Source organism: Xyrauchen texanus, chromosome 48, assembly GCF_025860055.1.
Source record: "Xyrauchen texanus isolate HMW12.3.18 chromosome 48, RBS_HiC_50CHRs, whole genome shotgun sequence".
Lineage (NCBI taxonomy): Eukaryota > Metazoa > Chordata > Actinopteri > Cypriniformes > Catostomidae > Xyrauchen > Xyrauchen texanus.
In genome coordinates, this window is record NC_068323.1 from 22467863 (window position 1) to 22493522 (window position 25660).

A 25660-nucleotide genomic window follows, 5' to 3' on the forward strand; every position below is an offset into this window, starting at 1 on the left:
ATTTTGATTGAAAGAAAAAACGATTGTTAACAGTAAAACATAATGGAATATTTTTAGTTTTTAAAGCGTGGCGAGTGAAAACAATTAATTTTACAAAACTTCTCAGCACTGTAGCACCTTTCGCGGACAGCTATCTGAAACATTTGAATAGACCAATCAGCGCTAAGGAAAGCAGTCTTGCCCTGTAGCTCCTCCCATTTATCGGTTGTTGGCCAATCATGATTAAGCAGCGGATGACGCCTCAGTAGCGGCAGATTCAAACGGAAGATGAAAGATGGCCGCGGAGAAAGACACCGATGTAAATAAACGAGACAGAAGGTAACAATTTTTCCTTTACAGCGATATTAACTCGACATATATAGTCTGAAAAGTGAGCGTACTTTTTCAAAAATGAAAGTAAATTACTGGGTAGTAACACCGAGTGAAACGGTTGCCTAGAGAGCTGCTGCTGTTTGTTTCTAACCATTCAAGTATGAAGTACAAATGGCAAATCAGCTGATTATCCTTACAAACATTTACCAAAAAAACATACTAACTGTATTTATTGAACTAACTAAAAGTAGAAGGACTTATACCATGGTATGCCTGGTATTCTTTGAGGTTTACAGTACATTAATGTGGTAATCATTCGAAGCTACTGTATTGCATACATATATAACGTACCACCACGGTAATGCTACAACTGTACCGTGGTACTTCCGTTTTACACTCACCGGCCACTTTATTAGGTACACATGTACATCTACTTGCGATTATCTAATCAGCCAATCGTGTGGCAGCTGTGTAATATATAGAATGTAAACAAAAACAAAGGATTAAGAATGGTCCAAACGTATTTCTGGATCCTTTCAACAAAGTCTCTTTTTCAAGGTAAGTCAGTCCACTGGGAGGTTATTTTTGGAATGCTCTTGGGCAGTTTTGGCAGCTATTTTTCTATGTAAAGAGGTGTCATGAAATTGCAGCCACTGCATGAACTTAAAAAAATAAATAAAAAAGCTGAAAAAAATCAGCTTTGCAGATCTTTGGCATTCTAGCTATCAGTTTGTCCAGATACTCAGGTGACATTTCACCCCACACTTCCTGTAGCACTTGCCATAGATGTGTCTGTCTTGTCGGGCACTTCTCACGCACCTTACAGTCTAGCTGATCCCATAAAAACTCAATGTGGTTAAGATCCATAACATTCTTTTCCAATTATCTGTTGTCCAATGTCTGTGTTTCTTTGCAAACTCTAAACTTTTCATTTAGTTTTTCTGTTTCAAAAATTGCTTTTTCTTTGCAGTTCTTCCTATAAGGCTGCACCACTGAGTCTTCTCTTTACTGTTGTACATGAAACTGGTGTTGAGCGGGTAGAATTCAATGAAGCTGTCACCTGAGGAAATGTGAGGCCTCTATTTCTCAAACTAGTAGGGTTGGGTATCGTTAAAAATGTTTCGATACCAATACCTTGACTTCAATACCTATAACGATACTTTGTTTGAGTAAAAATAAAAACTCTGCGGGAAAACGATGAACTATTACTGCTGGTTGGACGCTAGGTGGTACTATGTGATAATTCTCGGTAAACATGGTTAGGGTTAAGTTTACACAATAAAGCAAGACCCCTTGATTTCAAACTTTGAACTTTATTTTGTATTTATTTTAACAAAAAAATCAGATGAAACTGGAAAAAAATAAGTGCATTTAAAATGTGTTGTTAAACTTTTTTGAAAGATGGCTTTACAAAAGATGATCAGCTCTCTGGTAAAGAAGCTTCATCCATGCATTCTCTACCCGTCAGGTAATTCGTTATCCAGGAAAATATATCATGTGTGTGAATAAATTTGAATATTCTTGCGTTATTGATTTTACATTGAATATTAAATAATTAAAATAAATAAATAAAATAAAAAACAAATCAAATACATTTCTAAATTAAAATTGCACTCCAGACGAAACGAAAAAGCAAATAATTAAATCATAAATGTGTGTGTGTGTGTGTGTGTTGACATTAACTTTTTGAGGCACTTGTCCTTCGGACAAGTACATTTATGTTTCACTTGTCCTTGCACAAAAGTCACTTGCCCGGGTAAAGATTTATAATTTCATTTATTTTTTTTGTGTTTTGCTAATGCAGAATTCGAACAAACCATTGAAAGCGTTTAAAACATTTACACAATTTCTGTTATGTACTGTTTTGCAGCTTCGTCCCAAGGTCCTTTGGTAACATACAGACCGTGCAGTTACTTGAAAGAAGAATTATTTACTGCGTCATCTCAGTTACAGTTCAGTACATTATCAGGGCTTGGAAATACTGTGACTTGCTAAAGTAGGCAAATGGCTAATAGTAATATTTAACTATGTACATTGTACAACCAATACAAATGCTGTTAAAGGATTAGTTCACCTCAAAATGAAAATTTTATGATAATTTACTCACCCCAATGCCATCCAAGATGTTCATGTCTTTCTTTCTTCAGTGGAAAAGAAATTAAGTTTTTTGAGGAAAACATTTCAGGATTTTTCTCCACACAATGGACTTCAAGCGCAACCATTGCTCAGCAATTGAAATAAAGTTGAAATGAAATCTAAATAATAGATTATTTTAAATTAGAAACAATGCCTAGGCAATTAACTGATACGATATGCCTAAATAAATATGATTAAGTTTAACAACACGTTGAAGTCCAAATCGATGCAGTTTAAAAGGGCTTTGAAGTGCTTCAAAGGGCTGTGCACGTTCAGCTGAGGAATTGGGTCTTTATCTAGCGAAACGATCGTTCATTTTCTAAAAAAAAAAAAATATTTATTCTTTTTATAACCACAATTGTTGGTCTTGTGCTGGTCTGCGACGTTGGAAACGTCACGAAATATTATTTTTTTATTAATAATTATAAAATAAAACAAAGATGTCGGACGATTTTGAAGTTGGAGGAGAAAATTAGATGGAATTTTCATTTTGAGGTGAACTAATGCTTTAATGCTTTTAATGCTTGCTTACAGTAGCTACACAGCTGCCGACGCTAAGTTAGCTAGCTAACGTCACTTACTTGTCAGCCAGGTTGGGTTGCGCCCGACAGACGCCACAGAACATTACTCCGTCTTCATAAATAACCCAGTCGAATTCATCTTTCCATTTGGTTAAAAAATTTCGTTCCCGTTTTAATTCCTATGTTGTTGGTTTAAGGTGACTTCTTGTTTTTGGAGCTTTTCTGTTTATAACCTGAAAAAATAACGAGGCATTTTAATGTTTTCTAAATCGGTGTTTGCTGGAAATATACCTCCATCTCCGATGTAAAGCGGATGCGCCTTTAGAGAGAAATTCATATGGATTGCATAATCAGACGGTAACGTTAGGCTATTTTCTTTAGATTCGAATTGGTTCTTTAAAAGTGGACATTTCAAGCTTTAGCCTAACGTTACATAGACTATATTTTGTTTCAGTTCAGTTTCAGTTCACGGAGACCATGAAAGCCCGCCTGATTGTTTTATTTTATTTTGCAAAAGCACGTTTTCTTGTTATTGTGAGTTTACACAAATAAAAGTAGTTGCAAATTATGTATTATTATTTTCAGTATGACCAGAAATGTTAGAGTATTTAAGTTGTTTCCACTGTTGATAGGAAAACCCAAGTGTTCGCGCCCGCGCCTCTGTTCCATGCAGTGCGCGCTCCACACTCCGCACAAACCCTTGGATATGCGTCAGAATCTTGTGTTTATTAAAAAATGTGTTAGTTTCAAATCGATTAAATTAAATCTGTAAAATAGGCGTAATGAGTGGCACATAACGTGAAGTAACATGGCATTTTATTTTGTTTGAAATTTAACTTGTCCGGTCGGACAACTAATTTTCTCTTCTACTTGTCCTACAAAAAATCCACTTGTCCCGGACAAGCGGACAAGCCCTGATATATACACACACACACACACACACACACACACACACACATTTACGTAACCACTTTTCCATTTACTGTCAGGCAAGAATCCGTCTAAACATGCAGGCAGAAAATTATTTTACACAAATGAAGACATGATAATAATTGTAATGATGATGATAATCACTGAAATATAAATCATGGTTCGAGGTGAACATATTTTTGTATTATTTTATACATTTTGTATTATTTTATATAGTTTGTATTATTTTACAGGCTGCAGAGTTGCGTTCACAATAAACTGCTCTGTGGAAATAAAGTTAACTGAACTCAAAGCACCTCCTGAGCTGAGATGTCTGAGGTAATTTACAGCACTCATAAAAAATTTAAATCGGAAGGCAGAAACAAAGTGTGAGATCCGTAGATGCGCGTGCTCCACAAGACTGCACGACTCTGTATCAACGCGTCATAAATGCGCATATACAGCTTTTCTGTCATCTGTACTTAATATAATGAAGAGTGTTTCTTCAAATGCGTGTCTTTTGTGTCTCCGGGCAAATTATTTGTTATATTAATTTGATGATGATAATAATAATAGTCGAATAATAATAATTTAATAGATTAATGGGAAAACGAGCCAAATATCTTCATGACATGGTCAAAGGTATCTGCTATTGGTGATCACTCTGACCATCATTGATCCCGAGATCATCATCTGTTTGCTCAACCTGAATGTGCATTTCTCTCTATAAAATAACAAAGTGTTCAGACAGTCTCTTGCTGGTTTTTCCGACACATTTAGAGGCAATTTGGTCGGTGCCTAAAATGTATCGAACTGAATACCCAGCCCTACAAACTAGAGACTCTGATGTACTTATCATCTTGTTTAGTTGTACATCTGGCCTTCCATATCTCTTTCTGTCCTTGTTAGAGCCAGTTGTTCTTTGTCTTTGAAAACTGTAGTGCACACCTTTTGAATGAAATCTTCAGGTTTTGTTGGCAGTTTCATGCCTTCATTCCTCAAAACAATGATTGACTTGTTTCTTTTTTGTTTTTATGTTTTGTTTTTGACCTAATATTGACCTAAATAAATGCCAGTCTATTGCATACTGTGGCAACTCAAAAAGAAAAACAAAGGCAATGTTAATCTTCATTTAATGAACCAAATATCTTTCAACTGTGTTTGATATAATGGCAAGTGATTTTCTAGTGCCAAATTAGCAGTTTAGCATGATTACTCAAGTATAAGGTGTTGGAGTGATGGCTGCTGGAAATGGGGTCTGTCTAGATTTGATCAAAAATGACTTTTTTCCCAAATAGTGATTGTGCTGTTTTTACATCATTAATGTCCTGACTATATTTTGTGATCAGTTGAATGCCACTTTGGTGAATTGAAGTACATATTTCCTTCCAAAACAACAGCAAAATCTGTACATTATTCCAACATATATATATGTTTTTGGCACTGTTGTGAGTGAAAATCCCAGGAGATCAGCAGTTACAGAAATACTCAAACCAATCTGGCACCAACAATCATGCCATTGTCCAAATCACTGAGATACATTTTTTCCCATTCTGATGGTTGATGTGAACAATATCTGAAGCTCCTGACCTGTATCTGCATAATTTTATGCACTGCACTGCTGCCACACGATTGGCTGATTAGATAATCGCATGGATGATTGTTGGTGCCAGACATGCTGGTTTGAGTATTTCTGTAAATGCAGCAGTCTCTAGAATTTACTCGGAATGGTGCCAAAAACAAAAAACATCTAGTGAGGGGCAGTTCTGCAGATGGAAACACCTTGTTGATGAGGGAGGTCAACAGAGAATGGCCAGACTTGTTCGAACTGACAAAGTCTACAGTAACTCAGATAACCGCACCGTACAATTGAGATGAGAAGAATAGAATCTCAAAATGCTATTCTGAGATGCTGGTGGATGCTGTTTTGGTGGCACAAGGGGACCTACACAATATTAGGCTGGTGGTTTTAAAGATGTGATCGGTGTATGTATGTTTGTATATAATTTATGTTTATACACACACACCATGTATGTATTGTATATCTGCATATTTTTACAGGGGCACAGTGTGCAATGTTGTGATCAGTCAGGATGCAGAATCAGGCAGCAGTGGTGATGGCCGGCTGCCCATCATCTTCAATCCAGACTTCTTTGTGGAGAAACTGCGTCATGAATGTCCTGAAGCCTTCACTGAGCTGGTGCTGAGTAACATCACACGGCTCATTGACCTCCCTGGTGCTGAATTCTCCCAGTTACTGGAGGACGAGGAACCCAAGACTCCCAACGGCACCATGGCAGGAGGATTTTTCCGCTCCTTCAACTTCCTCAAACGCAAAGGTCTGATGATTGTTGGGAGTTGTAGCCAGTTTTTATTGACTGCATCCCTTTTGCTTGACTTATTTTCTGTTGTTGCATGGTTGTTTGCATAGGAGTTTTTCAGCTATCCAATGAAAATATGCAATCTCAATGTAGTAATCAGTGGGCGTTTCCAAACCAAGATTGCCGTTTCTCAACTATCCACTGAAAGTAGGGAACCTCAATGTAGTAGACAAATTGTGTAAATCGGTAAAATAATGTCCATTCTGGTTTGTAAACAACTATTTTTATTCTGCAGAGACACAAGTCTTGATTAGAGTGCAACAATTTGTATTATTATTTTTTTTATTATTATTATGAGTGTAGGTCTAGTGCTCACGGAAAATTTTTGTCTTTAGTCATTTTTTTAAGATGGAGAGGGAGACTGCTTCACTGATGGAGTTGGGGAAAGTCATTCCACCATCGAGTGACTATAGCCAAAAGATTGGCAAAGTGATTTTGTGCCTCTTTCTGTTGGTTCCACAAGGCGCCATTTACCAATGGATTCATCCATCCGTCCATCCTTGGGTTAATTGTCCATCCATCCTTCTAATCAAATCCAATAGGTTAACTGTCCATCCGTCCTTCTAATCAAATCCAATGGGTTAAATGTCCATCCGTCCTTCTAATCAAATCCAATGGGTTAACTATCCATCCATCTAATCAAATCCAGTGGGTTAACTGTCCATCCATCCATCTAATCTAATTCAATGGGTTAACTGTCCATCCATCCATCTAATCTAATCCAATGGGTTAACTCTCCATCCATCCATCCATCCTTCTAATCTAATCCAATGGATTAACTGTCCATCCATTTTCCATCCAATATAATCCAATGGGTTAACTGTCCATCCAATATAATCCAATGGGTTAACTGTCCATCCAGTATAATCCAATGGGTTAACAGTCCATCTGTCTGTCTAATCTAATCCAGTGGGTTAATTATCAATATGGGTATAATCCAATGGGTTAACAGTCCATCTGTCTGTCTAATCTAATCCAATGGGTTAATTATCAATCTGTCCCTCTAATCTAATCCAATGGGTTAACTGTCCATAAATCTGTCATTCTAATATAATCCAATGGGTTAACTGTCTGTCTGTCTGATGTTTTCTATGGCTAGCTAGCTATTTGTCTAACTCTAATGTCTGAATAACAATCAACCTTATAAAACTAGTTCAAACTTTCAGACAAGGCTTTGTCAAGCTAACATCCAAGTTGACTTGACAAACTTTACTTATGCAGTGATTTGTACTTCATGTCCTGGGGTTTGCTGCTTTAACTAAAAATCATTCTTAGGTTATGGTATGGCAAAGAGGAGAGTTGTCCCCTCTGTGATGCCACAAGAACAAGTGCAAGACCGCCTTGGCACAAGAACGGGACTGGTGGCAGCATGATCAGGTTCTGCGAAAGCTGGCAGAGATGTTTGAGTTGTGTAGAATAAAGACCAACAAAGGCCATCATGCTCCTCAGAGAAAGTGCATTGAGTTTTTTAAAAAGGGAGGTGCTGCACAAGGTACTGTACGGATGGAGGAAAGGTCAATTCTGGCACATAGAAGTGATTGGTTAATCACTTGACCTTGGTCAGCTGCTAAAATTTCCTTCTGAGATCGCCATTACCTTCTTGAGGCTGGAAATATTGTTATGATCAGCATCAGCTAGGAAAGTCATAATGATTGAAATTACTGTCCCATGGGAAGAGTGACTGGGGGCAGCCTATAAGAGGAAGAAGGTCAAATATGCTGATCTGGCCGCCAAGTGCAGGGAAAATGGATGCAGATCTGCCACTTACCCTGTGGAAGGTCGGGTGTCAAGGGTTTATTGGAACATCAGTGCAACACCTGATGAAAAACATTGGTATCTTTGGATCAGTGTTGAAGAAGTCTCTGAAGGAAATGGCAGAGGAAGCAGAAACCTCACGTCGCTCTCCTACTTGATTTGTTGGAGGATTGGTTTAAGGACAGGCACTGGACGGGTAGTGCGCAGAGATTGATGGCTTGTTTTTTCTAACAGATAAGAGGCCTTGGACATGGGGTAGGTCTGCTGGGGGTTGTTGTATGGTATGTCTCAATGGTAAAGGAGGAATATCTTGATGGGAAAGCAATCTAAAGGATCTGGTGTCCAACTGCGGGGGTGGCAGGGAGACGTCGCTGACCGCCGCCCCACCACCAAGAGATTTTCCGGGATTAATAGGGACGAAACTTCCATGATAGGTGGCTCCCAGCTGATGATCCCATAGCTGGACAACTGAAGGCACCGGCGGAGGTGTGTCAGGCAGTAATGCCCTGCAAGTTTAGACATTTACCTGTGCATCTGAGTATGACCACATACTTTCACAAAACACACCACTGCAAAAATGAATTGATGCCTCTAAGCCATTTTTGTTTAAGCTAAAATGATCATTGGTGTTGCAGCCCTTCTATATCGCGGAAAATCACACAAGGGCTTTTCACACTGCGCTGAACCCTGGGTTATGTTCATGCTAAACCCCGCTTTAGAAAGCAACGTTTCACACTTGTAATTTTGAAAGGGGGTTAGCACTGCTTTTTACCCTGGGTTATAAAACCCTGCTCCAGAGCATGGTTAGCACTGCATTTGCAGGGTTAACCCCATAATGCGGTTCCAAAGTTTTACAGTGTGAAAAGATGTGGTGTTAGAATGTTACAGAAAGTTGTCAAGCAACAGACAACCAATCATATAAAGTCTCATTAAGTATTCATGCAGTTTGTCCCATTGCTGAAACTTTCACGCATGGTTTAAATTGCTCGTCTGAGGGTAACCTATAAAATGTCGAACTGTGGTGGCAAACACAATAACTGCCATGATGAAAAGACAGTATTCCTTGTTTTGGTTACATATTTCAGAATATGAAAGACAAACAAAGCTGAATTGCTTTGCAACATTTCCACAGAAGAGCAGGGCAGGTCCACTGATGGGTTGCGTGTCCGCTGCAAGCAATATTTGTCCTATCATTGCTATTGACACCGCAGATATGCAAATAAGAATGTTAACCCGGGGTTTACAAATGTACAGTGTGGAACATGAACACCCAGGATTAATTATGAATCAAGGTTAAAGTATGAATAGTGTTTTATTACATAAAAGAGGATAACTCAGGATTCTGTTCACCCGGGGTTTAGAATAATCCAGGGATAACTTTTTCAAGTGTGAAAAGCCCTATAGACCCCAACAGAAATATGGACTGACATTAATTTTGTAAACTTCTATTTTGCATTTCAGAAAGTGCTACTGGCCCTTGGTTGTGTTTTTTCAACTTCCATTGGCCAATAATCAACTTTGATTCTAATAATCTTTTCTTTATTTACCAGATAAAGGTGTTGTGTTTGGTATGCCCCTAACAGAGGAAGGAATAGCCCACATATATCAACTAATCATTTACCTCAGCAAAAGTGAGTGTGATTTTTATTCACTTGATCTCGTGAGTCTCTGTTTATTTTATCATATATTTCAAATAGACACAGCAGACACAAACTTTCAAATGCTTTCTCCTATCCCAGTTTAATTTAATTTTGTTCGTTACTTTTTCATTATACTTCCAATAAACAATGCCACTTGAAACTATTGTGCTTTAAGTTTTTCCAACACTGATTTCAACTGATTTTATGTTTTTGTTGGGAAATTACATTGATTTTTGCAAAGGAACCTATGAAGCAATGGTGTGACTGATTATTCACTTGTAGATCTGCATGTGGAGGGTCTTTTCCGGGTTCCTGGGAACAGTCTGAGGCAGCAAACACTGAGAGAGCAGCTCAACACTGGAGCTGATATTGACTTTGGCTGCGGTGACTTCCATCCCAACGATGTTGCCACCCTCCTTAAAAGCTTTCTGGGAGAGCTGCCTGAGCCCCTTCTGACGCACAGGCACTTACACGCACACCTGAAAATTACAGGTATACTCGAATACTTGCAGTATACAAAACTACAAAAACCTTCCTTGACCTCACTGCTACGCTTCCTTTTTTCTTGGCAGAACTGACCATGTTTGATGACCGAGGTAATAAGACGAGTTTGCCCGATAAAGAGCGTCAAATAGAGGCTTTACAGCTGCTGCTGATGCTGCTGCCCACCGCTAACCGCACACTGCTTAAACTACTGCTGGATCTGCTCTATCACACCGCCAAACAACAGGACAAGAACAAGATGTCTGCGTACAACCTCGCACTCATGTTTGCACCTCACGTCATCTGGCCCAAGAACGTACGCACTTTAATTTTCTTTAAAGGAGCACATGGTGACATTTTTGTTATTTACTAAACTTTTAACTAGAATTTAAATTAGTAATTTTATTGAAAATTCTTTAAAAGTATGTACACTCACACTACTGTAGTCATAACAGTGTTGGAGAAAAAGCAGTTTTATTCTACATATGGTGCTGGGCGCACATTCCTGAGCACCACTGCGTTGAGGCATTTCCAAGATAAATTAAGTCATATTCTGCTGGTCATGTGATCTCAATATGTCTGCCCTTATGAGGTGTCCCACTCCATGTCAAATAAAACTGCTTTTATTTGTAGGGATGCACTGATCCTTTACCTGGATCGATATTGGCTCTGATATTCAGGTTTGTAGATTGGTCGCAATTTGGGATGTGCGGAACGACTAATTTCGCTGACGTTGAAAATAGCCTTCTAGATCAGCAGATTAAAAAATGTCATTCCTTGCCTAAAACAGTCATTTTCTAGGCTTATTAATCAAAAGCATACATGTTTTGATGAGCAAAATGAACACGTCAACATGGTCCGGTGAAAGATGGGACTTGACTCACCTGAGGTGGCTGTCCTGCGCTTGGAAAAAGCCCACTCGTTGGGAAAATAACTTGGAAGCACGTACAGATTTAAAAAAGACAAATTTGTGAAAACATATGACTTTCAATTGATTCAAATCACTACTTTGCTGAGTTTGCTTGTCTAGCGAGAGGACATTTTCCTGTGCGTGCCGCGAGTGAGAGAGGGAAGAAGCATGTGCAGCCTGAGGTGAAATGCAACATTGTATCTGCTCCAGATAATCTTTTTTTTGTTTGTAGAATTATATTTGTGTTATTAATTATATTTTAAAATGTGTAACATTAATATGACAGTAATTTAAGCGCAGCATCTATAAAAATAGACATAAATGTGTAAAAATGTTGAACAGGGGAAAAATATTATCTGAATAGTATTTCAAGTGTCGCCTAGCAGCATCACAGAACCCCTAGTCGCGATTGGTCCTAGTGTCATCCATATCCAATCCTGTGTGTTAGTCATAGTTGTAACTGTCAATCATAAAAGTACCTTTCACGTAGTCCATATGACTTGTCCAATATATTCAGTCTAATAAGCCAATCGATAGCTTTATGAATCGCAAAAGGCTGCCCTTTAAAAAATAAAACTAATAGTTTGCATGCGCTGCACGCTTCAGAGTTTGGTTCGGTTATAACTGCTTTATACAATAAACTTGTTAACAAATACGGTTCATAAAATAGGCTATACATTTATAAAATATTTATTTCTCTCTTTTATAATGAAATTATTTATTCTTAGAGGTTTGTGTTTCTTGACACCTAAAAGAGTTCTCGCAATCAGTTCCACACAGTGAGGTATAGATCTTCTTTCAAAACTGGTTAGGAAATAAAACTACTGGGATCGGCCGGTACAAAAAAAAAAGTGGTATTGGTCCATCCCCATTCCTTAGGCTACTGATTATGGCTGGAGTCTTCATCTCCAGTGTACTTGACTTATATGTTCTTGAAACATATTTTTCAAAAGTAGTATTTAATTATTTTGGGCTAAAACTCTAATGAGGAAAAGAAACTGAGCGTACGTTTACATGAAGAAGAGAATTAAAATGATCATTTAGTTTTTTCAAAAAAGTTGTCCAAAATGTCCCTTGTATTTCCTGCTTTCTTTAGATGAATGCCAGTGACCTTCAGGATAACCTGAAGAAGCTGAACAGTGGAATGGCATTTCTCATCAAACATTCACAGAAGATATTTCGGGTACTATTTTGACTGCCGCTTTTCTAAACTTTTTTCTTCTTCCTCTTCAAATGGTAATGATTTGTAAAACCATGAATTTCCTCTATTTCATATATTAACATCTTCCAGGCTTTTGATCTTGGATTTGGTCAAGATGCAAGTTGGGTAATTTCATTGATCCAAACCTATATATTTTAAGCCAATATAATTCTATTTTGTTAAAAGACCAAAGGGGAAACTAAAGGTCTTTGTTGAAAAGCAAACAATATCATAAAACTGAATTTTACATGATCTTTCTTACACAAATATCTGAAGACTTTATGGAAGTGGTTTTCTCATTGGATGTCTATTGAAATCTCTGTCTGTCCTCAAATTTGTGAAGGCGCCGACCTATCTGAGAGAGCATGCAAGACTTCAGTTCGCAAATACCAAAATCATTCACTCCAAGGTCTGTGCAATTCATGTTTGTTTTCACTCTATTATGTGCTCTAACCCTGATAGAGGCATTGATTGAACCGTAACACAATCTCTGTTCAAAACTGTAATCTCTTTCTGTGGTTCTCTCACTGTTTAAAGGATGATCTTGAGCTTTTATCAGTCAGTGGTTCTCCTTTCATGTCAGCATGTAAGAGGACTGGAGCACGAGTGGGTTTAGACTCTGATAATCACACAGAAGAAGCACTCAAAGAGCTCTATCGACACGTCAGTGATAAAATGCCAAACTCAGCCAAGAAGAAAAAGCTCATCAGACAGGTATTTTGCATATTCAGCCCTGTTTTTTTTTGTTGTTGTATTATTATTTAATTAGAGTTTTTATATTTTTCTTTTATAGTAATTTATTGCTATAACTATTTTGTCACTGTTAATCATTTCAGCTTGGCAAGCAGTCTACCCCAGGGACCCCTGTCAATGAGAATACGACTCCTACTAGTAAAAAACACGCCCGCTCTCGCTCCTTTGGTGGTCTTATCAAGGTCAGATCACTCTACCTCTGATTTAATCAAACTAAATCTGTGAGACTATTCACCCTATATCTTATTCTGTAGACATTAGTTATTAGATGTTGGCAGAATCTTTTCAAGTTGTATGTCCTTTAGTTCATTGAGTGAAATTCTTTGCAAATAAAGTAGTTAGAAAATGATGCATCAAGGTAGTTTAAAGGGGTCATATCATGAGAGATCTTATTTCTTCAATCTTTTGGGACAAAAGAGTTAATTGCTCTATGAAAACACTGTAACTTGCATAACTCCTCCCCTGTCCATAAAGAGCATTTACTGAAACCAAGCTGCTAAAATGCCTGATTCCAGTCTTCTGCAATTTACTGACATCAGAGATTAATGCATTGAATTCTATAGGTAGACCAATATATAATTTTTTTACCAATTAATTGTTGTCAATCTGAGCTTTTTGGAAGTATCAGTTATCTGCATAAATCTACTGTATGCCGATAGTTGCAGATATCTTATCATTTTTTTTTTATTCCTCCATGTCCCTTTGTGGCCGGCGTTGGAAGTTTTGATAGTTAAAACGGCTTGGTTATACAGGATAACAGTGGCCTCTAGATGTGAAATAAAAACTGACATGGGGATTTGCTGTATCTTAATCTTTCATCATTGACAATATTCATTCATATTTGTATCCCCATTTCAATGCATATTTTGTTTAGATTATCAAGGGTTCTAAATGGCATGTGAGGGCATGCAAAGAAAAGTCCAACTGTATGGAAATGTGCCACATCACATATATACAGTATCTCACAAAAGTGAGTACACTCCTCACATTTTTGTAAATTTTTGATTATATCTTTTCATGTGACAACACTGAAGAAATGACACTTTGCTACAATGTAAAGTAGTGATAGATAGATAGATAGATCCTTTATTGTCATTGTCACCAGTACAACGAAATTTAAAGTGCTCACCAGTCAGTACATCATTCATAAATTCATAAAATAAAAAAATTGTATATAAAAACTGCCCAAGTATGCCCACATAAAAGTACATTTTATCATTGCACATCCCTTTTTACAGTCAATTGTAAACAGTATTACTTCATAATTAATTAGCAGTATTGAGTATGGTGATTGCTGTAGGATAAAAGCTGTGTTTGAATCGGGTTGTCCTTGTTTTGACTGATCTGAATCGTCTGCCTGATGGCAACAACTCAAACAGAGAGTGTCCAGGGTGTGAAGAGTCCTTTATAATGTTCTGTGCTTTTTTGATGCTACTGGAGCTGTGTAGTTCTTGCAGTGTGGGGAGAGGGCAGCCAGCGATTTGTTTTTGGGCCGTGTTGATGACCCTCTGCAGTGCTTTCCTCTGAGCCACTGTGCAGCTGGTGTACCATACACATATGCAGTATGTAAGAATGCTTTCAATGGAGGCTCGATAGAAGGACACTAGCAGTTTCTGTGTGATGTTATTCTTCCTGAGTATTCTCAGAAGTCTCTGCTGGGCCTTTTTCAGTAGCTCAGCGGTGTTGACGCTCCAGGTCAGGCCCTCCCCAATGTGGACTCCCAGGAAGCGGAAGTCTGCCACACTCTCCACACAGTCCCCGTTGATGATTAGTGGTGGAGTGTCCGTTTTCTTTCTCCTGTAGTCTATTATGAGCTCCTTGGTCTTTGTGGTGTTAAGGAGCAGGTTGTTGCCCCTGCACCATGCTGTCAGCCGCTCCACCTCGTCCCTGTAGGCAGACTCATCCCCCCCAGAGATGAGCCCCACCACTGTGGTGTCATCAGCAAACTTCACAATGGTGTTGCTATGATGGACGGGGGCACAGTCATGTGTGTAGAGGGAGTAGAGCAGGGGGCTCAGTACACAGCCCTGGGGTGAGCCAGTGTTGAGGCTCAGGGCTGTGGATGTATGACGGCCCACTCTGACCCTCTGTCTGCGGCCCGAGAGGAAGCTATGTATCCACATGCAGGTGGAATGTGGAAGCCCCAGGTCACCCAGTTTTACCACCAGTTTGTGTGGGAGGATGGTGTTGAATGCAGAACTGTAATCCACGAAGAGCATCCGCACATAGCTCCCCTGCTGCTCCAGGTGTGACAGTGCAGCATGTAGTGCTGTGGCCATGGTGTCATCCGTGGATCGGTTCGCTCTGTAGGCAAACTAGTGGGGGTCAAGGCTTCATGGCAATGTTGCAATGATGTGACTCCGGACTAGTTTTTCAAAGCACTTCATCACCACTAGTGTCAGTGCTACTGGCTGATAGTCGTTGAGGCTGGAAATGTGGTGTCTTTTCGGCAGGGGGACTATGGTGGAGGACTTTAGGCAGGGTGGTACCGTGGACTGTTCCAAAGACAGGTTGAAAATCCTTGTAAAGACTCCAGCCAGCTCATCAGCACACGTCCCGGGACGCCATCGGGTCCCGCAGCCTTCCTCGGGTTGACGGCCCGCAGTATGCGCCTCACTTCATACTCCTCTACTGTGAGGTTTAAGCTGCTGTGGACCACGGGGTTTGGTGATGCTGTCCCTGGTGGTGTCACCTCAAAGCGGGCAAAGAAGATATTCAGAGCGGTGTCACCATCAGCAGCTCCGAGGTCGGCCCTGTAGTTGGTGAGGTGCTGAACACAGGCCCTGATGTTCGAAGACCCCCCAGTTGGTCCTATCAAAGCAGTCCTGCAGCTGCTGGGTGCACCCTCAGGCCAGGTGGTGACCGTTTTTGTGATGTAGGAGCCGTTTTCTTGATGGGGACATATGCAGGGATCAAAAGCAGAGACACATGGTCAGACTGTCCCAGGTGTGGTTGTGGTCTAGCCCTGTAGCCTAGTTTGATGTTGGTGTAGACCTTGTCCAGAGTCTTAGTTCCCCTAGTAGCACACTTAACATGCTGGTGGAATTTAGGGAATGCTGCCTTTAAATCTGCATGGTTGAAATCCTCTGCTATAATCTGCACAGCGTCAGGATACTTGCTCTGCTGAATGCTAATGCTGCCATGTAAAAGTCCAATAGCTGAGTTCGCATTAGCATCTGGTGGGATGCAAACAGCAGAGTTATCATGACCACAGTAAACTCTCTTGGGAGGTAAATGGGCCTGCATTTAACAGTCACATACTCCAAATCTGGGGAGCATTGGCTCTCCACAGTCACTGTGTTAGTACACCAGCTGTTATTCACGTACACACAGAGCCCCCCTCCTCTGCTCTTACCGGAGTCTACTGTTCTGTCATGACGCTGTGCTGTGTAGCCTGCTAGCTCAATGACAGAGTCCGGGATGAATGAATGAAGCCAGGTTTCTGTGAAAAGCAGAATGCAGCTGTCCTTCACTACGTTGTTCGCTGTAGTCTGTAGCATCAGTTCATCCATTTAGTTCGCGAGCGATCTGGCATTCGTGAGAAATAGGCTGGGTAGCGGTGGTTTGGATGGCTGCAACTGCATCAAATTGGTCTGCATGGCTGTCGTCCCAGAAGGAAGCCTCTTCTAAAGATGATGCACAAGAAAGCCCGCAAACAGTTTGCTGAAGACAGGCAGACTAAGGACCTGGATTACTGGAACCATGTCCTGTGGTCTGATGAGACAAAGATAAACTTATTTGGTTCAGATGGTGTCAAGCGTGTGTGGCGAAAACCAGGTGAGGAGTACAAAGACAAGTGTGTCTTGCCTACAGTCAAGCATGGTGATGGGAGTGTCATGGTCTGGGGCTGCATGAGTGCTGCCGGCACTGGGGAGCTACAGTTCATTGAGGGAACCATGCAAAATGTCAAGCAGTATACATGCTGAATCAGAGCATGATCCCCTCCCATCGGAGTTTGAGCCGCAGGGCAGTATTCCAGCATGATAACGACCCCAAACATGCCTTCAAGACGACCACTGCCTTGCTAAAGAAGCTGAGGGTGAAGGTGATAGACTGGCCAAACACGTCTCCAGACCTAAACCCTATTGAGGATCTATGGGGCATCCTCAAACGGAAGGTGGAGGAGCACAAGGTCTCTAACATCCACCAGCTCCATGATGTCATCATGGAGGAGTGGAAGAGGACTCCAGTGGCAACCTGTGAAGCTCTGGTGAACTCCATGCTCAATAGGGTGAAAGCAGTGCTGGAAAATAATGGTTACCACACAAAATATTGACACTTTGGGCCCAATTTGGACATTTTTACTTGTGTACTCACTTTTGTTGCCAGCGGTTTAGACATTAATGGCTGTGCGGTGAGTTATTTTGAGGGGACAGCAAATTTACACTGTTATACAAGCTGTACACTCACTACTTTACATTGTTGCAAAGTGTCATTTCTTCAGTGTTGTCACATGAAAAGATATAATCAAATATTTACAAAAATGTGACTGGTGTTCTCACTTTTGTGAGATACTGTATATGTGTGTGTGTGTGTGTATGTATGTGTGTGTGTGTGTGTGTGTGTGTGTATATATATATATATAATATACACACACACAAACACAAACAAAACACTTAATTTAGTGAATATGTAGGCTACAAAAACTTAATAGTTCATATAGAGCATTTTAATAGGGCCAAGGCTCTGTAATTTCAAAATAAGAGTCCCCAGTGTGTTTCGGGTTTGTTTATTGTTAAAAGTCCCATGTTATGCACAGTCTTAATTTTTCTGGTTATTTGGGGGATTTTGGTTGAACAAAAAACTGCATCTGGGATTTAATTAATTTGTCACAGTAAGGTAAGTCTAAGAATAATAAAAAAAAAATCTATAAATGGATTCTAAATACGATCTGTTAATTTTTCAATTATCGCCTTATCCCACCACCTTAGTTATTGGTATTGGCAAAATTCACGATCAGTCAAACTTTGCCCACTTTTGCATATTGGCGATTTGGTGTTCAGAAACCTGGCACGCCTAATCATTGAGGAGAACGTAAGATGGATACTGTTACTCTTAAACACTATTAGAATTAACAATATATTGACGCTGACTACCACTCCTGGAGTCGCGAGTTTGAATCCAGGGCGTGCTGAGTGACTCCAGCCAGGTCTCCTAAGCAACCAAATTGGGCCGGTTGCTAAGGAGAGTATAGTCACATGGGGTAACCTCCTCGTGGTCCCCTCTATTTTCAAATCGCTGGGACCAGATTGTCGTATTGGTCACTCCAGGTTGACACACAAGTTTTTAATATTAGGAGAAGATTCACAAACATGTACTTTCTGCCAGAATCCATTAACCCTGAAACATGTTTTATTAGACTGTACTGGTCTTAACCCCGTGAGAAACCTTTTTAATTCAGTCAGCACTCTGGAAGACATTTTTATCAGTCAAACCAAATGCAATTTTAGAGTTCGCCCAATCAGTTCCACACGGTGAAGTATAGATCTTCTATCGAAACTGATTAGAAAATAAAACTATCGGGATCGGCCGATACAAAGAAAAAGTGGTATTGGTCCATCCCCATTCCTTAGGCTACTAATTTTAGAGTTTGCATTGATCGTCTAAGGTTATTACCGTATGAATCGCATGCTCTGCTGGTGGGTGGGATCAAATTAGACATAATTCGCTGAGCCATTAGAAACTGTACATCTCTTTGTTTCATACAGATTACATTGCAGGAGAATATTTGTTTTAAATTTGAATTGTTTTATTTAAAAGTAGACATTTTAAGCTTTCTTAAGGCATACGTTTGTGTGATAAGTATTCGTGGAGTTTCAGTTCATTTTTGTGCTCGTGAACACAGATACTGCTGAAAGCTCACCCTTTTTATTTTCTTTATTTTAAAAAAGCACAAGATTTTGTTGTTATTTTTGAGTGTACACAAATAAAAGTAGACCCTTTATAGTCTCTAATGATGTCTTACACTTATCTGTATGCCCCAAAATGACGGAGAAGTTTGTTGTTTCCGCTGTAATGACGGAAATATCCAGCAGGACGTGTCCGTCGACCCCAGAGGGTTAAATACATAAAAGTTGAAATATCACACACTGCTGGCTTCAACAGAAGCATATACATCGATTAACAAACTCAGAGCTCAGTGTAGGTCTGTCGTTGCAAACAATTCCCCTATGGAAATATTGAATGAGACCATAACTTCCGGAACCAGACTGTTGCACTTAATTGGACACTCGTGTGTAAGTGCTTGTGGCAGGCTCGTTATCTAGGCAATGAAATATTTAGGAGGCAGCACACTGTCTATGTGAGTATTTGTATTACTCTTCAGCGTCGTTCACAAAACGTAAATAAAAAGGGCACTCAGTGGCCAAGTAATCACACACACAAATGAGTAAATGCTTATTGTCGTGCACACACTGGTATAGTCTCTCTCTGGTCACTCTCTGCCACTCTGATGCCTCGTGCGCTTTTTTATGTCTCCCTCCACTATCACTACAACAATAAACAGGTGTTAGAGATAATGATAACCCAGGTGACAAGCCTTACCGCTCTCTCCTGCAGACAGATACACGACCATGCCCCCATCAACACAGTGCTATTTCTTATTTGAGATGTGCAAATGTTGTTAGCAAAAGAGCAAACCAAATGGGGTCAGAGAATAAATGGAAAATGATCTAAATAATGAACTGTTTTTGGTGAGAAAAAACTAAACTTAACTAGCATTTTGACATATTAAATAAGATGAAGAGAACATCTGGTGACTTAAGCAAGGTGGAACCATCAAAATTGTCTTTGATATGGATCTGCAACACTGTGTGCGTGTATGAATCAGATATTTAATCAATGTGACTGTCTTCAAACACAGAGGAAGGTTTTGGGGAACCAGACAACAGCAGACAGAAGAGGTCGAAACGTGTCTCCACAGACTGTTAATGCAGATCCAGGGAAGGAGAACATCAACTGTGAGCCAGTGAGCTGAAGCCCCGTCCCCAGCTGATGATGTCAACAGTACTGTATTCAGGTGGGGAACAGCTTAAACCAAGGCAGAATTCTGAAATTTAATTTGATGTGTTTTAAGGATGTTTATGAATTTGTATGTATTTTCCTACAGTTACATATTTGTCTAAAAGTGAACATGAACCTAAGGATTATACTTTAGCATGTAACTCGTCCTGTACTGTTCAGTCTCAAAAGTAATCAGACTTACTATTGTCAGCTAATGGATGGTAAAACTAGTACCTAGCAACCACTCAGAATTTCCAAGAAACCTCATCGTAACATGGTAAAAATCACCCTGAACATCTTAGCGACTGCAAAGTAATGCCATGGCAAGCACCCACCACACCGTGGCATAGTGGCAGCAAGTTTGGCAATGGCAAGCACCACTCACATTTTCTTTGAAAAATGTTAACATTGTGTTTTTCTTCTTTCCTTTATTTTCTAGTATGCCCCGTCATCATCTTCAGTGTGAAATGTGCCTACATAGAAGACTTCAATCTAGACAACTGGAGCCATTAGAGTTTATATTTTAATTATTTTATTTATTTTTTTATTCTGTATTTTAACCTACTGAAAATTGAGTGTGATTATTCCAAATGTTTTTTCATAGTGTGAAACTGTTACATTAGGTGTACGTGGGCAAACCACTACTCCGTTACACTGGGCATTTTAAACTGACCTGTGATAACACTTGCTAATGAACTTTCTCATATTTGCAGTGTGTATATAAAGTATAAATTATGAACATTTACCAAAAAATATTTTAGGTGTCTTAGTGCCTTCCTGAAGCTATGTCCTTCAAGAATATTTTTTTTCCCTAAGTTTAGTTTTCCTAAAAAAGAATGTTTCTTGCTAGATAAAAATGTGTTTGTGGTACCAACCATGGCCACCAGATGCCACTATCAGCATGAAATCTTATGCTTAAACAGTGACAGTATGGCTGCATTACTTTATCGATGTATAGTTATTAAATAAAATTAACAAGAATGTTTTAAGAATCATAATAAGAAAATGTATATATAACGTTAGACCATTTTCTAATTCATGAAACCCCACATTTAAATGAATGCCTCAGGTTACATACGTTTCATATGGAATTTAGAGAGAACAAAAATTGATGAAGAAAAGCCTTTGCATTTACATGAAAAAATAAATAATTAGCTAAATAAGAAATCTTAGGACATACAGTTGGCTCAGGAAAGCACTAAGACTCCTAAAAGTATTTTCACCTGTTTACACCCCCCCCCCTCCCCCATCTTGCGGTTCAGGGCTTCCATAGGAAATGTGTAGCACGTTATATATAACTTGCATTAATCACTCAGTTTATGCTATAATCAGATAGTAAGGCAAAGGGAGAGGCAGCTAACACTATAAAGTGTAACAGCTGTACATTTAGTCGCTAAAATGTATTACTAAGAATACAAGTTGTCCTTGTTTGTTTACTTATAGATATTTGCCTTAACTGTGAGCATAAAGAGCATGTGAATAGTAGTAACTCACTCAAAATGTGATTTTTTTTTTTTATATGTGATAATGCATTTAACAGCTGTTTAAAAGCATTGTGAGGCTCATTTTGTGAACAGAACAGGAAAAATGTGATTTATTTGAAATGCTTTTTGGTGCTATACAACTACAGTTAATCAAGTTTATTGTGTATAAAAATACCATCACAGTATGCATTAATTTGAGTTTTTCACAACCATATTTTCCATATATTGAGAGAAGAAGCCATGTTTATTAAATGCGGGTGTCTCTCAGGGGACTTTGTGATGTGTTAAGAAGGTTTGTATATGTGACGTGATGGCAAAGGATTGGTTTTATAATTGTTGAAGGGATGGTGTTTTGATATTTGTCAGGTTTGGGTGAAATTTCACTGTATATTAAACATACTGAGGATTAAGAGAATATTATGGTAAGGATGCAGCAGTTGGATTATGTGATGTGTTCAGAAGATCGGTGTGAGCGTGCGGGGATGTTGCATGTGTTCATTTGCAGTTGGATCAGTTGGAATTAAAGGATGTTGTGAAGGGAATTATTGCTGGTTTTTGGCTTTGATCCTCAATGTCTCCTGTGAAGTATTATTTCTTAAACTAAAGGGCTTATTTTTTCTTTCATTATCTTAAAGTCTGTTTGTGATGTGATGTCATTTCATTTCCTTTCATTATCATTCATATTGTTATTTTTAAATGTGCATGATGCGTTTCCTGTAAAGTCTTGCAAAATTTCTTTGCAATTTTTACTAGATATTTCCATTTTAAGTGCTCTAATTTAGACAAAAGAATAATAAATCCGTTTGATATGGTTCAAGTAAATTGGTCCATTGAAATGTATAAAAAGGAACTATATATATGGAAATATGGGGCGATGCTGCATCAAGTTTAATATGGTTTAACAATGGTGGATATAAAAATTGACATTGGTCTATTTACAAATGTTTCCTGATAATCAGAAATGCTCTCATTTTAAAAGTGTATCAGAAGACTTAAATTAATGACAAATTTCTTCTCTGAATTTTTGGATGTTGGGTAGTTGTGCATTTCTGATAAGTGTGTTTGTATGTGTGTAATATTTGGGAGAGGGCGTTTGATGCTCTGATCTATTGTACAGATGGTATCCTGGAGTTTGGGCAGGTTGGCATATGCAGTACTAGTAAAGCTGTGATGTAAACCAAATTGCAAAATGTATCTACAGTAACTGGCTTTTCAAATGAAAATGCCTACAAATATTGGGTTCTTCAATGTTACAGTGTTTAGGAGTGCAGTTATTTTTAAATATAAATATGTTTCTTTGTATTAACTGTGAAATGTTTTTACATATGTCAACTGCTGATGTGCAATGGACGCATCAGTTTGTTTCTTTTTATTAAAACTTTAACCAGCTGATTGTGATTTTTATAAAATAAAAAAAATTATATATATATATATATATATATATATATATATATATATATATATATATATATAGTTCTACGGATGTCCACAAGAGGTCACTGCACGTCATTAATATCTCTCCAGATCGGCTTCGATCGTTCTTGTCTTTCTCCTGTAGTTTCTGACTGGAAATTCGTCGTCGTCGTATAAAGATGCAAATTGCGCAGTTGGTTGTATTCGTAAACATGAATTTCATAAATGTAGTTGTTAAAGGTCTGTGTATTATTTTGGAGAAAAATAATCGGATTTATAGAACGGTTATTCGTGACAGTCTTACCTCAGTTTGAAATCGAGGGAAAGTACCGGAACCGTTAACCCCCTGTAAAAACTACATTTTTTGTTTACTGTTCATTATGTTTAACTTAATTTATACGAATTTACGAATGAACTGTGGCACAGGTTTAACTCTTTATCGTTAATTATGCTGGCTTAACGAAGCAAACACTGTTATTCTACCGACTTCGTTTTGTTTCTAAATCCATAAACCAAGATCAAAGTTTCTGATTGTTGTCCTGGAGCTTTCAAGCTACATTCATCAGTCTCGAACAGACCTTCAGCATGTTCTGACTTGGGTTTAACTGATCACAATTACAGATTTTGCACAGTGGACAATCAAAAATCCTTACTTGCATCCATACATCGTGTTTTTTAACATCTGTTTGACTAATTATTTGACCGGACAGCCAAAACGTTTATTTTATTATTATTATTATTATTTTCAATTTCTTTATTTTTTAATTTGGTATAAGTATGGTTGTCAATTGATTATAATTTTTGATCAAAGTAATGATATGATATGCTTATTATTTAAAATAACTTATTGCATTTAATTAATCACATATATCAATATTTGCTAAGTAAGGCACCGGAAATAAAAATAATTCAATATATAATGATTAAATAATTATATTTAAATAGTAATTAAAAAAAAAAAGCAAAACACACACATTTTTATAAAAATTGTCAATTGATTCACAGCCATAATACACTCGCACACACATGTTGGTGCAGCTATCATTATGAGGACTCTCCATAGACATAATGTTTTTTTTACCGTACAAAATATAGATTCTATTCCTAAACCTAACCCTCACAAAACACTTTTGCAAAAATGCATTTATACATTTTCAATAAAACATCTTTATTATGTTTTTTAAATGATTTGAATTATGGGGACACTAGAAATGTCCTCACAAACCAGTTTGTAACCTAAAAAATGTCTTCGTAAACTCTTTAAACCCCCCCACACACATATATATATTTATAAACACACACACACATATATATGTATATATAAACACACACACACACAAACACATATATATGTATATATAAACACACACACACACACGTATATATATATAAACACACACACACATATGTATATATAAACACACACACACACATATATATGTATATATAAACACACACATATATGTATATATAAACACACACACACACGTATATATATATATATATAAACACACACACACATATATGTATATATAAACACACACAAACACACACACACGTATATATATATTTATAAACACACACACACATATATATGTATATATAAACACACACACACACATATATATGTATATATAAACACACACATATATGTATATATAAACACACACACACACACACACATATATGTATATATAAACACACACACACATATATGTATATATAAACACACACACATATATATATTTATAAACACACACACACATATATGTATATATAAACACACACACACGGTATATATATATATATATATATAAACACACACACACACACATGTATATATATATATATATAAACACACACACACATATATATGTATATATAAACATACACACACGTATATATATATATATATAAACACACACACACACACACACATGTATATATATATAAACACACAAACACATATATATGTATATATAAACACACACACACACACATATATGTATATATAAACACACACACACACACACACACACACACACACACACACACACACACACACACACACACATATATGTATATATAAACACACACACACACACGTATATATACACACACACACACACACACACACAATATATACTGATTATTTCTATTTGACTGAACATTAGCCTATCATTGGCCTACAGTCCGCAGCAATCCATTGTGCAATTGAATTTGTCAATCTAATCTAATCTGTGGTAGATTTAAAAGAGCTTTTCTAAGGATGCGTCTATATACACATGTGTCAGATGGACACTTTTAGATCGCTTACTTTGGTTGCGTCGCATCATAAACACAGCAATTTTAGGATGCTATGTCATGTTGAACATAGAGTTGTGCTTACTGCCACCTACTGAATGAGACTTGTAAAAACATGAAGGTGGTACTTCAAGCTTGAATTGCTCCTTTGGTAGGAAAATTCTGTATTACATTACATTACATGATTAAAGGGGTAGTCCACCCCAAAAATTAAAAATGTATATTCTCTCTTCATTTACTCTGTCTCATGTGTATGACTTTCTTTCTTCTGCAGAACACAAAGATTTTTTGAAGAATATCTCAGGTCTGAATTCACATAAAAATCACATAAACGTAATCTATATGACTCCAGTGTTTAAACCCATGACTTGAGAAGCGATATAATGCCTGTGGGTGAGAAACAGAACTATGTTTTTTTTTTTAAGTCATTGTTTTTACTCTAAATCCCCAATTTCA

The 25660-nt window shown here is 38.0% G+C and overlaps 1 protein-coding gene across 1 annotated transcript; it reads left to right on the forward strand.

The window, feature by feature from the left end:
* Positions 1 to 273: 273 nt before the first annotated feature.
* LOC127639859 (rho GTPase-activating protein 19-like) lies at positions 274 to 22870 on the forward strand. The gene is made up of 11 exons (XM_052122155.1): positions 274 to 318; positions 5940 to 6217; positions 9565 to 9645; positions 9937 to 10146; positions 10227 to 10453; positions 12144 to 12230; positions 12592 to 12657; positions 12786 to 12962; positions 13085 to 13183; positions 19864 to 20019; positions 20443 to 22870. Exons 1-10 carry the CDS (start codon positions 275 to 277, stop codon positions 19975 to 19977), a joined length of 1383 nt encoding a protein of 460 aa, XP_051978115.1. The 5' UTR covers position 274; the 3' UTR covers positions 19978 to 20019; positions 20443 to 22870.
* The last annotated feature ends 2790 nt before the right edge of the window (positions 22871 to 25660 follow it).